The 15,117-nt window shown below is 41.2% G+C and overlaps 1 protein-coding gene across 3 annotated transcripts in view; it reads right to left on the bottom strand.

Moving 5' to 3' along the window:
- Positions 1-978: 978 nt before the first annotated feature.
- ELMOD1 (ELMO domain containing 1) overlaps positions 979-15,117 on the bottom strand; it is a 168,972-nt gene continuing 154,833 nt past the window's right edge. For all 3 annotated transcript variants that reach the window (XM_068266907.1, XM_068266909.1, XM_068266908.1), the window contains one exon: positions 979-6,792. In XM_068266907.1, coding sequence (XP_068123008.1) covers positions 6,620-6,792 — 173 coding nt within the window. In that variant the 3' untranslated portion in view covers positions 979-6,619. The remainder of the gene's footprint in view (positions 6,793-15,117) is intronic.

The following is a 15,117-nucleotide window of genomic DNA, read 5'->3' as shown; positions in this document are numbered from 1 at the left end:
CCTCAGCAAACATTTTTTGCTATTTTTGTGTGAAACTGGACACCAAGGTAGGATTTTCTCACTAAAGTTCTTTGCTGTCAAAGAAAAATGATCTGTAATGAAAGATGTAGAGACCTGCACTGGTTGTGATGTCACATTTCACATAAAACCCAAACTTACCTTTGCTGATGGATTGTTCCAATTCAGCTAAAACTGACACAAAGTAAAGCAGAGCTTTTGGCTCTGATTTTTAACATTCAAAGTGGGAAAATGTTTACACAGTTGTTAAAGTGAATGTGTACCAGTTTAAAAATAAAAAAGTCAGATACTCACCTAAGGAGAGGGAAGGCTCGGTCCTAATGAGCCTTCCCTTTCCTCTCACGGTGCCAGGTCCCGCGCAGGATCCCGAGTAGCAGTATTTGACCAGTTCGGTCAAATACTGCCACTTCCGCCACCGAAGGGAGGTTTCGGAAGCCTTCGGGAGCACTCGGGCTCCCGAGGACGGGGCCGCTCCATAGTACACATGCGCGAGCGCCCTCTATGACGCACTCGCGCGTACGTAGTATGGAGCGGCCCATCTTCGGAAGCCCGAGTGCTCCCAAAGACCTCCGAAGTCCCTGCGGCGGCGGACGCGTACGGGGGAGCCAGCGCAGCACCGAGGGAACCGGGAGAGGAGAGGGAAGGCTCATTAGGACCCAGAGACTTCTCTCTCCTTAGGCGAGTATCTGACTTTTTTATTTTTAAACTAGTACCCATTGGCTTTAAATAATACTTAGACATAATTTGTACATTGTAATTGTATAACACTTGGTTATTGATAGTTGTCATTTAAGCACACATCTGGTAGTTATATTATACAACACTATGGAAAATAGTGGTGTTCTATACATTAACAATAATAATAATTATGCTATAATAATAATAGTAATAGTAAAAGAGTTAGATATTGGGTTGACAAGATTCACGTGACAAATAATAAGACCACACTTTTCTGTTTCTGGAATGTCATGAAATTTATTCAAGTGATTTCACAATCAAAAGCCTGATATTCAAAAAAATGAGTTCTAATAAATGATGCTACACACTGCAAAAATGACAGCATATTCAAAACGGAGGCGACATTCAGTAGAAAAGCATGAGTGTGTGACGTGAGAAGCAGTTCTTCATAGTACGGGGGAACCTCAGAGCTGTGCCAGCCTCTGTCACTTTACATTCACAGTTCCATAAGTATAAGGGAATAACTATAGTGATAACAGGCCATAAAAAGCAGCATTAAAAATGACTTGTGGGTAGCAGAGATCTCTCAACATTCATATACTGGTATGTGTACGTCTTCCCAATAAAAGTTATTAACTTTACCCTCAGTCTATGCTGGTGCAGACAGACATTCATAATAATCCAAATACAAGCTTAGAACGGTGTATAGCTGCCCGCTTAATACTTTCCGATATAAATGCAGACTGGGTAATAGAGACTGGTGCTAGCGTACGGCAAATGATTAGGGCAGATTTCTAGCCGAAACCAATAATTTTGCTACTGTACACGGTTCTATATAGCACAAAAACATAATGCTGGTTTTCTACTGTTCTTGGATAGATTTTTTCCCATCAACTGTAATCAATAGAACATTATTTGCTAATTCCATTGGATACAGGACATTTAGTGGAGGTCCAATCAAAATGCTCAGATCTGGCTTTGATCGATCAGAATTGACAGCTTGCTTGGCATGGCCTGCACAACAAGTTTTAAATCTTAGAAGGGGGGAAATGTGTCTTTTTTTTATATGCTTGGGTTGCTTTTTATCATTCTAGAGTGTAGGGCAAGTCAGTGTCAAACTCTGTATGACAAAGACTAGTGCTCAATCTTACGCGTTATCTCATCAAACTCAAATTCATACAATATCCTTAAAAGACGGCTAAAGCCCATCTTACCTGATAAAGAAGAGAGATAAAAAGCATATTCAGAGAGATTTTGGTTCATTAATTTTGATAGCAGGCAGCTCAATAGACAGCCTCACATGGGGCCTTCAACCTACCAGTGTAAATTTTTGGAAAGAAAATATGCTTAAATGGAATAAAAAAACTATCCTAGGCAAGTAAGACTTTTTAGATTATTACAAATGTCTGTTAAAGTTTTGCATAAAAGCATAGTTATCCTTTAAAACCGGCCATATGCAGGATCCATTTTTCAATTTGATCAAGCAGGCCATTCGATTCGTTTTATCAAATTGACTGTAAATAGATTCTAAAATTTCTAAATATGATGAAAAAATGACCAAAATCAAACCTAGATTTAAAAGAACCTCGATTATGAGGTTAGAACATCTTCAGTATATGGTAAGCTTCTGAGATCTTATATTCAGTCGAACCTTGGAGCATGCACACATATTGCTTATCCTTACTATTATCGCTATATAGAACGAGCAGGGCCCGAAACGTCTTGCAAGTATATCCCACTCCAGTACAGTTGAACAGATACAAACAGGAGCCTGTGATTCTTTCTTGTACATCTTTCTTGCATTCACTGGATTTCTGAATTTCACACCTGATAGATGAAGGCAGATCACCACTTTCCTCCAACATTTTTGAGCTGTTTGTTGCAGGCCAGTCAATGAAAGTGATGCAACCCAAGTCAATATTTTTAACCAGTTACTACTGTCAGGAGGGTGGCAATTGAAGTATTCAGGTTTCTTTCAAGCCAAATGGAGTGATGTCCCCACTGGGCTACTGGACTGGATAATGTCCAGCTTCAATAGTTTACATATGAATTCCATATTAGTTGGAGCTGTCCTTCCAATATACCGAGCACTATTACCTATAGCGCAATCAAGGCTCAGATAATTGCCAAACTGGTTCTGTTGGTTGTCCCAGGTTGCAGTCTGGCAATGTTGTGCACCAGATTAGTCATAGTGGATTGGAGGGATTGGAGGGTCCTCACCTTAGATATTTGCTGGTTTGATTAAATTGGGACTTTTAGGGTGTTCTTCACTCAAACAACAAGCAGAGACCACAAAGATGATCTCTGTAAAACACTCTGCTCAGCCCAGACGGGAATAATCTATAACCTATAGAAATAGGATTAATACTAACGTGTAGCATGCAAATATTCAAGATATCAAATGGCTCATAAAAATGTAGGTCTGCATGGAAAATATATTGCTTTCTACTTATGAAGAAATTCTTCTTTGCTAAAATAGATAATTTATTCAGAAAAGGGTGAGTTAGAGAATACTGGTACAGTACAGTGATATGTCCGGGTATATTGCCTGCTAATACACTAGAATGTCTTTTATGAATCCAGGTGGTATATACACTATATTGTTCACCTGGTCCCTTCACAGGGTGGAACTGGCCTCATCTAGTAAATGGTCCCACTTCAAAATGATCACCACCAGAGCTACATTATCAGATCGCCACTACATCTGATTGGTACTGCTGGATACGAACATTCCTTGTTTAAAGTGACCTGTGATATTCAAGTGAACCTGCCAGGATTTTCAAAGTATTTAAAGTAACACTGACAGAAACCTGTAAAAAATTCAGGTACTCACCCATGGAGAGGGACGGCCATCACGGTCCTCTTGCCGCATCCTTGGTCCACCCCTGTCCCCCCACCCCATTGAAGCTATTTGTTCAAATGGTCAAATATGCCTTTGGGAATTCTTGATAGGCTTCAGAAGCACTGGTGTCTCCAAGTGCTTGAGAAGATGGGTGGCTTTGTGCTGCGTATGTGCGAGCGAATGCACCCACGCATGTGCAGTACGGAGCCTTTTGTCTTCGGAAGTACTTAGAGAAACAAATGATCCCAAAGCTTTCTAAGGACTCCTAGAGGTGCCAAATTTGTATGGTGGACAGCTGGGGGAACAAACACACCGAGAGAAGACCAGAAAGGCTCTATAAAATCCAGAGCCTTCCCTCTCCATAGGTGAATATCTGAGGTTTTTTTTTTACAGGTGCTTTAAAGTCATGCAAAAAATGCAGGTACCACAGGTTGTCTGTCACTATCTGCTCAGAAAGCTTACTGAACATAGTAGTAAACGGAAGAGAAGCCTACAATTCTGAATTGGGCCTTTGTCTGGCCTCTTCCTGCTGTCTACAAATGACAGCACTGTTACTGGCATCTGAAGAGTGTTAAAAAGACTTCTGAAAGTCCATTTCAACTCACTATAATGCACTGTGTTTACTATAGAAGATATGCTGTTTTCAGCAACATTACAACGCCTATTATGTATGAGCAAGGAAAAACCGATATTTAAATTTTGCAATGGCTGAAATAATGGAGGGGGAACTTCGATAGAGAAGAGCCTCTGGATCCCTCAGAGGCTTCCCACGTCCTCCTCAGGACCACTGAACCAGAGCTGGGACCCTCTGGAAGTTCACAACTGCGCTCCCGTACAATACCGAGCTAGGCCTCACTGCGCAGGAAGATTATTCAGAGGATTCCCTCTACTAAGGTAAGTATCTTAATGGGGCAGTTTTTTCCCTAGAGTTACACCTTCAAACCACTGAGAACCCTGACAGGTTTACTTTAATATTGTTTTCAGTCATTGCTCTTATTCAGTTTCATGTCATACTTTGTCGCTGCAAGCCACCCCTCTACCATAAAAATATAAGTCATGGGACTGGTACATATGTGATGTAGGGATCATTGAGCTACAGGAGCCTTGAGGTCCGACACTGCAGGAAAAAAGGGGATAATCTGCCATTATTTTCTGATAAGGGTGCATCTGAAGGATTAATAGGATGGGGGCTAGGTTCACACCACACATAAAACTGGACCGTTTTCCTGTACGGCAACAAGCAAATAAACGGATTCTATTTATAGATATATTCTACAAGGAAGAGGTTTTTTTTAAAAATATTTTTGTTTATTAAAAAAACTGCTTTGAACTCTCAGTTAGGTGTAATAAACCTGAATGCCGGTGCGCAATCCACTAGTGTTGGTGTCCAAATTCGGGATCTGCCATTCGGAACACTGCACTTCAGCACTCAAGCTAGTGGGCAGGATCACAGGGAGGTCACTCAACTCCGAGTTTCATGTGACTGCGATGCTTCCTCCTTCTGGCTTGGAAGGAGGAAGCATCAGAGTAAGGTCGTAAACCTCAACCCTGTACACTAGGTTGAGTTTTGAAGTGTGGTGTCCAGCATAATTTTGGTCTCCAAATGCAGGATCCCGAATTCGAACACCAACACTAGTCATCACCTCCCCAAAAACACTATCCAAATATAATCCAAAGAGGAGGTACCCTATAGGCATAAACTTGCACACTTCATCTGGTGTAGCATGTAGTGTGCAGCCTATATTATTAAATGCAAGTTTATGCTATGAGTGCTTCCTATGTTTGGATTATACTTCCTTCCCAGAAACCCAGACACTATTCAGAAACTGCATAGAATCGATCAGTATTGTGGATGTTTCTGTTCCCTTTTTAATGTGTCCTCTGTGAGTTAATCTGTTTAGTACTGTGCTATACTGATACATATGCAGGTGCAGTTTGAGTGAATGTCTAGATCCTGTGGCAGAACAGCTCGCTGTCTGGCTTTTGTGTGAGTGGCTACCTCAGCCTCTGCTTTGGGCTTGGAACAGGTCTTTTCTGGGTAGTTTTACTGGCGCGGTGCTCCCACCATAGGTCCACTTATCTCTGGAGCATCCATGACAATATCTTTTCCAACATACAATAAAGCTAGTGTGATAGTGGGGTCATAGTTAGTGTAAGGTTTATTGTAGCGTTAAAGATTAGCATTTATATTACTGTGGAGATTGTTAGTGTTAGGCTTTTCTGGGGTTGAAAGTTAGTGTTATGCCTAACTTAGAGAGTTATTTAAAGCATTTCTTAATATTCCACATCAATAATTACCGAATGACCCAATGATTGTGCCAAGATGACAAGTGCCAAAGCTGTAGTGTTTAAAAGAAGCACAAATTAAAAAGAGCAATTATTGGAAAAAGGTGGTGTTGATTGTGTAGTGGTATGTGTTGCACTAATCGATTCCTGCGTCAGAACCTTGGGGGAGGGCACAATTTCTCTCGGTCACATGGTACCTACGGACAGGCAGACGCATGGGAGGGACCAAGTCAGGAAGTTCATAAATCAGTTGGAGGGGGCGGAGCTGGTGATTCCAGATGACACCTTGATGAGGTAAGGGAGACAGTCCTGAACAGGACCAACCGTTTTACACTAACAGTGTAACGAAGGTCTAGATTGTGGACTGCAGTGAAACACATTATATACAATATAAATATAGTTAAGACTTATGAGTTAAGTATGTGTATCATCAGGTCAGTAGAAATATTAGGGATCATAAAAGGCTTACAGTACAAGAGCTTGTTCAGACACCCACTGAAACTCGACAAAATACAACTCTTCGATGTTCAGCTATGAGAAAAAACAAAAACCTAAAAAAATGGAAAAAACTCTCATGTCAGATGAAAATATAACACTGCGTAAATCCGCAATATGCGTATGAGAAAATCCCTTCGGCTTGTGCGGAGCACCGAGGGACTTTGTTTTCATAATAAAAACAGAGATGAGTACTTTACCAAAAAAGCATGCATACAATCGCTGTGGTCGTACAACACGGCCGCCATGATCATGGATACAACAGTGAGGCAGTGATCTGGAGAGGGAGGATGGAGAGAGCTACACGTTGACTAAGCTTTCCGAGGCGGCAAAGTGGGGGCACAACGCCATGTCTGTCTTCTGCAGCTGCTTCAGGATACGCTTGTGGAACTTGGTGCGCACCCGATTGAATTCCATGATGTCCACGGGGTCCACTTCAATCCAGTACTTATGAAACTCGTGCATCAGGAAACCTGCAAAGGGGCATTTAAAGAAGAACTCCATGATGCTTAATTAGAATGGGCATTAAATAAGAACACCACCTGTAAATGTATATATTATTATTGCAGGTTTATATAGCATCAGCCTTTACCCAACCATTACTCCTGGAGGTGACCGATAATTTATAGAACTATTAAAAACAGTTTAAAGTAAGTGTTGGCTTACCTTCTCACCACTTAACTGGAAGGTCTTCAGACATTTAAGGAAATATTGCACACAAAGGACTACGCGTTTCACGGCCCAAGGCCGTTTCCTCAGGTCGATACAGTGCTGGGTTCTCAGTGACATAGGGCTCGGAACCTAGCACCCCATCGACCCGAGGAAGTGGCCTTGGGCTGTGAAATGTGTAGTCCTTTTTGTGCAATGTTTCAATAAAAGTCTGAAAACATTCCAGTTGAAGAACTGCAGTGAAAGGCGGGAAAATAGTGATAAGTTAGAAAATAGAAGAAATGATGGATATTCACCATGTTATTTGTTCATATTGTTTGATCCACAATGAGCCGGCAGGTAAGACAGCACATGCTGAAATCTATTGGAAATAGCTCTGCAGTGTGTGGGCAGTCAACAGATCCATCTCTGATCAGATCCGAGTGGCAAATCTGGAGGCAGTGTTATAGTAGAGAACAGAGGCGCCAAAAGGATAAAAACAATATTTAAAAGTTTTAAAAATTGCTTAGGAGGCAGTGGTGGACTTACCTCCCACAAGCAGACACAACAGACTGTGTATTCACAAAAAGGGATATTTATTGGTATACTCCAAAAAAGATCGCAACGCGTTTCGCAGGTCAAGCCCGCTTCATCAGGCAAATACAGGAAGGAGCACACAACTGGGGGTAAGAGGCAACACATTTGTACAAGTCATAAACATACCGCATACAGTTAAACAAATTTTTATGTAGGAGAATTTGATAGTGTGATTTGAGTGTCATAACATCCTAGGAAGGAGTGGCTAATTATTATATTATAGAGAAGGAAAAGAAAAATGGGAAGAAAAAGGAGGAGGGGGAAAAACAAGCAAAGAAGGGGGAATGAAGGGGTGGGGGGGGGGGGTTTGGGGGGGGGGGGCATTGGTGGTGGGGGGGGCACAGGGGAAAGGAAAAGAAAGATAGTTAGTGGGGGGGGGGGGGGGGGGAAACGGCAGAGTAGTAATCATAATTTAAAGTATATAATTATAATTATGAAGACGTAATATTAGTAAAATCAATAATAATGTTAATAATAAATATAGTAATAATGTTAACGCGTTGACCTTAAGCTTGTGGCGAGATATTTTCTTAGCAAACAGTAAAAAAGTGTCATTATTAATATATATATACATCTACGTGTGTATTAATGGTGATTATCCTATAAGAATAGTGCAAAAAGGTTTCAGGGATAAAAGTAATGCCTTGGGTGTTTCAGACAGACATGCAAAGTACAATGTAGAAGAAACATATTAAATCAAGCATCAAAATGATTCACTTACCAGCAGTATGTCCAGACAGCACCTGGCGACTCAGTGGCCAAGTGCTTCTGGACTGCTGTTTATATAGTGGTAGGAACCTCCCCTTAGCTAATTGGGCTGTGAGGCGGGCACTCAATTTCCCGCCATGCGCGATTACGTCATTACGCATGCGTACATGCGTATCATGACGCGTAATTACGTTTGAGGCATGCATGGAGTCAAATGCGTGATGCGCGCATGCGTACAGTTGGACGCGTACCTACAGTGATGGAACGGGGCGCATGCGTACTAAAAAGGACGCCATGCGTGGGGCGGCATGGTTGGGGAAAATGCGTATATATGGACGCGTTGGGATGCGGAAAAACAGAAAGGAAAAAAGTGAGCCAAAACAAAAGCAAGATATTGTTAACACATGAAGTACATTTCAGCTTACCAGATCTGACTATATAAACCATTATAGCTTATACCATTATATGCAATTGTTGTTGTATGGTTAGGTCTTTCTTGCAACATATCTTATATTAGTATAACTGTATGTTTAAAAATGAGTAAAATTGATCATAAAAATAAATATAAATATAAATAATAGAGAATAAAAATAAAAATAAGAATAAAAATTCCGACTTGCACATTTAGACAAAGGATATGGATATAAGCATGACATCACTGGTGTAAATAGTACTCAGCGTAACGTTCATGGCATAAACACATTTCAAACAATTATAGAACTAAAACCCAAGGAAAAATACGATAATAAAATAAATGAAAGGTAATAAAACTCGAACATAAGACACAGACCGATAAAAGAGGCGACTAGATTAAAAAATATTGATGTATTATGATCAGTGTATTTTTTCTAGTTGTTCATTGAGTCCCTCTGCTATGAGAGTCCTCAATATTTGTATCCAGAACATTTCTCTCGCTTTCAGTATTTCAAAAGCATTGTGCTGTTGTGGGTTAATGGATTCTATAAGTGTAATACGGAATAGGGTGGGGTCATTGTGATGGTGAGTGCCGAAGTGTCTCGAGACGCTGTGAAGGGGAAAGTTTTTCAATATATTTCTTTTATGTTGTCCAATCCGGCTGCGTGCCGGTTGTGTAGTGCGGCCCACGTACTGGAGGTGGCAAGGGCAGGAAATTACATATATGACATATTTTGAAGTACACGTAATCGGGTGTTTAATTGGATAGTTTGTTTTGGTGGTATTGGAGCAGAATGAGGTGGTGACATTAATGAATGGGCAGGCTTTACATCTGGTATTGTTACATGGAAAACAACCCGGGGAATGTTCAATATTTGGAATCGTGTTGGATATATGTGTGCGAAGTTTGCTGGGTGCTAACAGGTTACGTAAGTTAGGGGCTCTTCTGAAAGTGATTTGGGTTTTTTTTGGGATAGATTGTCGCAAATAGGGGTCTTGTAGTAGAATGTCCCACCTATTCATTAGGATTGAACGGATTTGTGGATGTTGGGCATTATATCGTGTGATGAATCGGGGGCAATCTACACTGGGTGGGTTGGTGTGGAGCTGAGTTGGGTTATGTGGTGGGTTTGTTTTGGCTTTAAATTTTGCATCCTTGATGAGTTTTTTGGGGTATTTTCGTGCCAGGAATTTGTTAGTGAGTAGATCTGATTGTGTGTTGTAGTCAGAGATGTCTGTACAGTTTCTATGTATCCTTCTGAATTGGCTGTATGGTGTGTTAATGGTCCAGGGGCGATGGTGAAAGCTTTCAAAATGTATATAATTGTTAGCATCTACCGGTTTGAAATATGTTTTGGTTTTTATAGTGTTAGTTTCTATAAACAGTGTGAGATCCAAATATTCGATATTTATGGGGTCATGTTGTGAAGTGAATTGTAGTCCAGCAGCATTGGAATTGAGATAGTTGATGAAGAGGGGGATATGGTCAATGTTACCTTGCCATATCAGGATGAGGTCATCTATGTACCGTTTATAAAAAACTATATTGTCAGTGAAAGGGTTGTTGGCTTGTAGTTTTTGTAGTTCCAGAAGTCCCATGGATAAATTTGCATAAGATGGGGCGAACGACGAACCCATCGCTGTTCCATTAGTTTGATGGTAGATTTTGTCAGTGAAGGAAAATATGTTGTTCTGTAGGATAAATTCTGTACATTGGACTAAGAAAGATTGTTGGTCATGGGGCATGGCGGGATTGGTAGACAGGAAATGTTTGATAGCTGAAATACCATAAGAATGCGGTATGTTTGTGTACAGAGAAGTTACATCGCAGGTGAGCCATACAAAGTTATCTTGCCAGGTTATGCATTTAAGTAGTTCTATGAGGTGTGCGGAGTCTCTGAGGTAGGAGTCAAGTGATCGTACATGAGATTGTAGATGTTGGTCTACAAAACGTGAGAGGTTGCTGGTCATAGAATTTATACCGGATATGATGGGGCGCCCTGGTGGTTTAGTTAAAGATTTATGTATCTTAGGGAGGTAGTAAAAAAATGGAGTTTTGGGATGTGGGTTGATGATGTAATTTCTTTCATTTTTGGAAATGATATTGTTGGATAAGGCATTGTTGATGAAGGTTTTCAGTGTTTTGTTGAGCTCCGTTGTGGGATCTATATCAAGGGTAGTATAATACTTGGTATCACCCAAAAGGCGTTCCGCCTCCTCAAGATAGTCTTTTGTATTAAGAATGACAATCCCTCCCCCTTTGTCTGCTGGTTTGATAGTAAGATTGTGGTTGTTCTGTAGTGTCTTAATGGCAGTTTTTTGTTGACGGGTTAGGTTGGATATCGGGTTGGGATTGTCTGTGTGTATGTTCTGTAGGTCATTAAGCACTAGTGAATAGAATGTGTCAATAAAGTTCCCTTTTGAGGCTACGGGATAGAATCTCAATCTTCCTTTAAGTTGTGTGGTGATATATTGTTCTGTGTGAATTTCGGAGGGGGATAGCGTACAGATTGGTATGGTGTCGTCGTTGGTGATGATTAGAGCTGTCTGATCATTGGGGGGAGGTGGGTTTAGTTTTTTTATTGCAAAATGTTGTTTGAGTGTTAGTTTTCGTATGTAGGCATTTAGATCGGAAAAAATCTCAAACATATTTGACTGATTGGTTGGACAAAAGGACAATCCTTTTTCCAACAGTGTGGTTTCATAGCGAGATATTGAGTGATCGGATAGGTTAAATATACATTTGGTTTGTTTTGAAGGGAAGGCGGGATTGGTTGTGGTTAATGTTTTCCTCGTTTTTCTTTTCCCGCGTTTACCCCTTTTTCGGAGTCGGGTAGGGGTCTTTTTTTCTTTGGTTGCAATATGGTGCGAGAAGCTATCGGACTGGGGAGTTGGGTAGCTAACATGTTCTGGGATAGTGTGGCGGGTAGGTCTAAAAAAGAGGATGTTAGAGTAGTCTCAGCATTAGTATTGGTAGTATGTGGGGTGGTGGGGCCATTCATGTTAGGTTGGAAAAAGGTTTCAATAGAAGTTTGGGTAAATGTAGTTGGTTGTTCTGAGCTGTTGTTATTTTCAATGTGAGGGGTTGTAGAGGCTTGATTGGTAGTTGGGATTGGTCGGGGGCTGTCGTTTGTGGAGGGGATGGGAGTGGTAGGTTCGGAGTCGTATATACTTAACTGTGAAGGTCGAATTGGTGAGTTGTGTTCTGATTCTAGTATCGTAGGGGAAGGATTGTCATTCATCCTGGATTCAACTGCTTTGGACGGATTTGTGGGTAATAGGGACAAAGGAACATTTTTTCCGGAAAAATTGAAGTTAGGGTTCATTAGAGGTATCCGAGTGACTGATTTGTCACCTCCAGTACGGGGGGTCGAGGTGACTGACTTGTTTTGTTTGGGGTGTGTGTTGGCAATGGTTTGTTTTTTATTGTTGTTGTGACGTTCGCAAACTTCGCACACATATATCCAACACGATTCCAAATATTGAACATTCCCCGGGTTGTTTTCCATGTAACAATACCAGATGTAAAGCCTGCCCATTCATTAATGTCACCACCTCATTCTGCTCCAATACCACCAAAACAAACTATCCAATTAAACACCCGATTACGTGTACTTCAAAATATGTCATATATGTAATTTCCTGCCCTTGCCACCTCCAGTACGTGGGCCGCACTACACAACCGGCACGCAGCCGGATTGGACAACATAAAAGAAATATATTGAAAAACTTTCCCCTTCACAGCGTCTCGAGACACTTCGGCACTCACCATCACAATGACCCCACCCTATTCCGTATTACACTTATAGAATCCATTAACCCACAACAGCACAATGCTTTTGAAATACTGAAAGCGAGAGAAATGTTCTGGATACAAATATTGAGGACTCTCATACCAGAGGGACTCAATGAACAACTAGAAAAAATACACTGATCATAATACATCAATATTTTTTAATCTAGTCGCCTCTTTTATCGGTCTGTGTCTTATGTTCGAGTTTTATTACCTTTCATTTATTTTATTATCGTATTTTTCCTTGGGTTTTAGTTCTATAATTGTTTGAAATGTGTTTATGCCATGAACGTTACGCTGAGTACTATTTACACCAGTGATGTCATGCTTATATCCATATCCTTTGTCTAAATGTGCAAGTCGGAATTTTTATTCTTATTTTTATTTTTATTCTCTATTATTTATATTTATTTTTATGATCAATTTTACTCATTTTTAAACATACAGTTATACTAATATAAGATATGTTGCAAGAAAGACCTAACCATACAACAACAATTGCATATAATGGTATAAGCTATAATGGTTTATATAGTCAGATCTGGTAACCTGAAATGTACTTCATGTGTTAACAATATCTTGCTTTTGTTTTGGCTCACTTTTTTCCTTTCTGTTTTTCCGCATCCCAACGCGTCCATATATACGCATTTTCCCCAACCATGCCGCCCCACGCATGGCGTCCTTTTTAGTACGCATGCGCCCCGTTCCATCACTGTAGGTACGCGTCCAACTGTACGCATGCGCGCATCACGCATTTGACTCCATGCATGCCTCAAACGTAATTACGCGTCATGATACGCATGTACGCATGCGTAATGACGTAATCGCGCATGGCGGGAAATTGAGTGCCCGCCTCACAGCCCAATTAGCTAAGGGGAGGTTCCTACCACTATATAAACAGCAGTCCAGAAGCACTTGGCCACTGAGTCGCCAGGTGCTGTCTGGACATACTGCTGGTAAGTGAATCATTTTGATGCTTGATTTAATATGTTTCTTCTACATTGTACTTTGCATGTCTGTCTGAAACACCCAAGGCATTACTTTTATCCCTGAAACCTTTTTGCACTATTCTTATAGGATAATCACCATTAATACACACGTAGATGTATATATATATTAATAATGACACTTTTTTACTGTTTGCTAAGAAAATATCTCGCCACAAGCTTAAGGTCAACGCGTTAACATTATTACTATATTTATTATTAACATTATTATTGATTTTACTAATATTACGTTTTCATAATTATAATTATATACTTTAAATTATGATTACTACTCTGCCGTTTTTCCCCCCCCCCACTAACTATCTTTCTTTTCCTTTCCCCTGTGCCCCCCCCCCACCACCAATGCCCCCCCCCCCCCCCAAACCCCCCCCATCCCCTTCATTCCCCCTTCTTTGCTTGTTTTTCCCCCTCCTCCTTTTTCTTCCCCTTTTTCTTTTCCTTCTCTATAATATAATAATTAGCCACTCCTTCCTGGTATGTTATGACACTCAAATCACACTATCAAATTCTCCTACATAAAAATTTGTTTAACTGTATGCGGTATGTTTATGACTTGTACAAATGTGTTGCCTCTTACCCCCAGTTGTGTGCTCCTTCCTGTATTTGCCTGATGAAGCGGGCTTGACCTGCGAAACGCGTTGCGATCTTTTTTGGAGTATACCAATAAATATCCCTTTTTGTGAATACACAGTCTGTTGTGTCTGCTTGTGGGAGGTAAGTCCACCACTGCCTCCTAAGCAATTTTTAAAACTTTTAAATATTGTTTTTATCCTTTTGGCGCCTCTGTTCTCTACTATAACACTTATTGTATCCACCTTTGGTGGAGGGGGATACCCCTTCTTGTTTTCAAGCCTACAGAGAGCGACTTCTTAATCCTGAGTGGGGACAGGTTAATCTCCTCACCTGCCTATACAGTGGTTGCCTGGAGGTAACCCTGGTTTGTGAGTATTTATTCTATACTCTTTTCAAATATCCAATTACCTTGACATACTACACCATATTGGGCTCTCGGTTCTCCTCTTTTTCAAATCTGGAGGCAGATCGACTAATGTATGGCCACCTTAAAGACAATCGGAGGTGGCATATTGCTATCCTAACAGGACCCAGAGGCATGCCGTGTGCACAATGACATGCCTCTGGGTCATTGTACCGTCAAGCTGCACCCACTTAAAAGATCGCCAGTTTAGCAACAATCTCCTGGGTCATGGCTTGGCTTCCTATCGGAGGAAGCTAACAGAGGCGGGGAGCGGTGGGGGGAGCCTGGAATTGAGGGCGAGATACTACAAGGCTGACTGACAGTCTCACATAAAGCAAGCTAGCGACAAGCAGATTGCCGCTAGCCTGGCAATATTTTAAGGGGGTGCAGCACGGGGCAGGGGGGCTGGCAGCGGCAGTACAATGACCCAGAGGCATGTCGTGTGCACAATGACATGCCTCTGGGTTCCGTTAGGATAATAATATGCCACCTCGGGTTCTCTTTAAAGAGGATCTGTAAGAAAAAAAGTGCCCCTGGGGAGGTCCTTACCTCTGGAGGGGGAAGCCTCTGGATCCTAATGAGGCTTCCCCCATCCTCCTCCGTACCTCTGTTCCAGCGCTGTCAAGCTCGCCAGCGGTGCTGGCTTGAGGATAAC

The sequence above is a fragment of the Hyperolius riggenbachi genome, chromosome 2 (assembly GCF_040937935.1).
Source record: "Hyperolius riggenbachi isolate aHypRig1 chromosome 2, aHypRig1.pri, whole genome shotgun sequence".
Classification (NCBI taxonomy): domain Eukaryota; kingdom Metazoa; phylum Chordata; class Amphibia; order Anura; family Hyperoliidae; genus Hyperolius; species Hyperolius riggenbachi.
The sequence above is the reverse complement of the archived record's forward strand: the minus strand, read 5'-3'. Positions and strand labels throughout refer to the sequence as shown.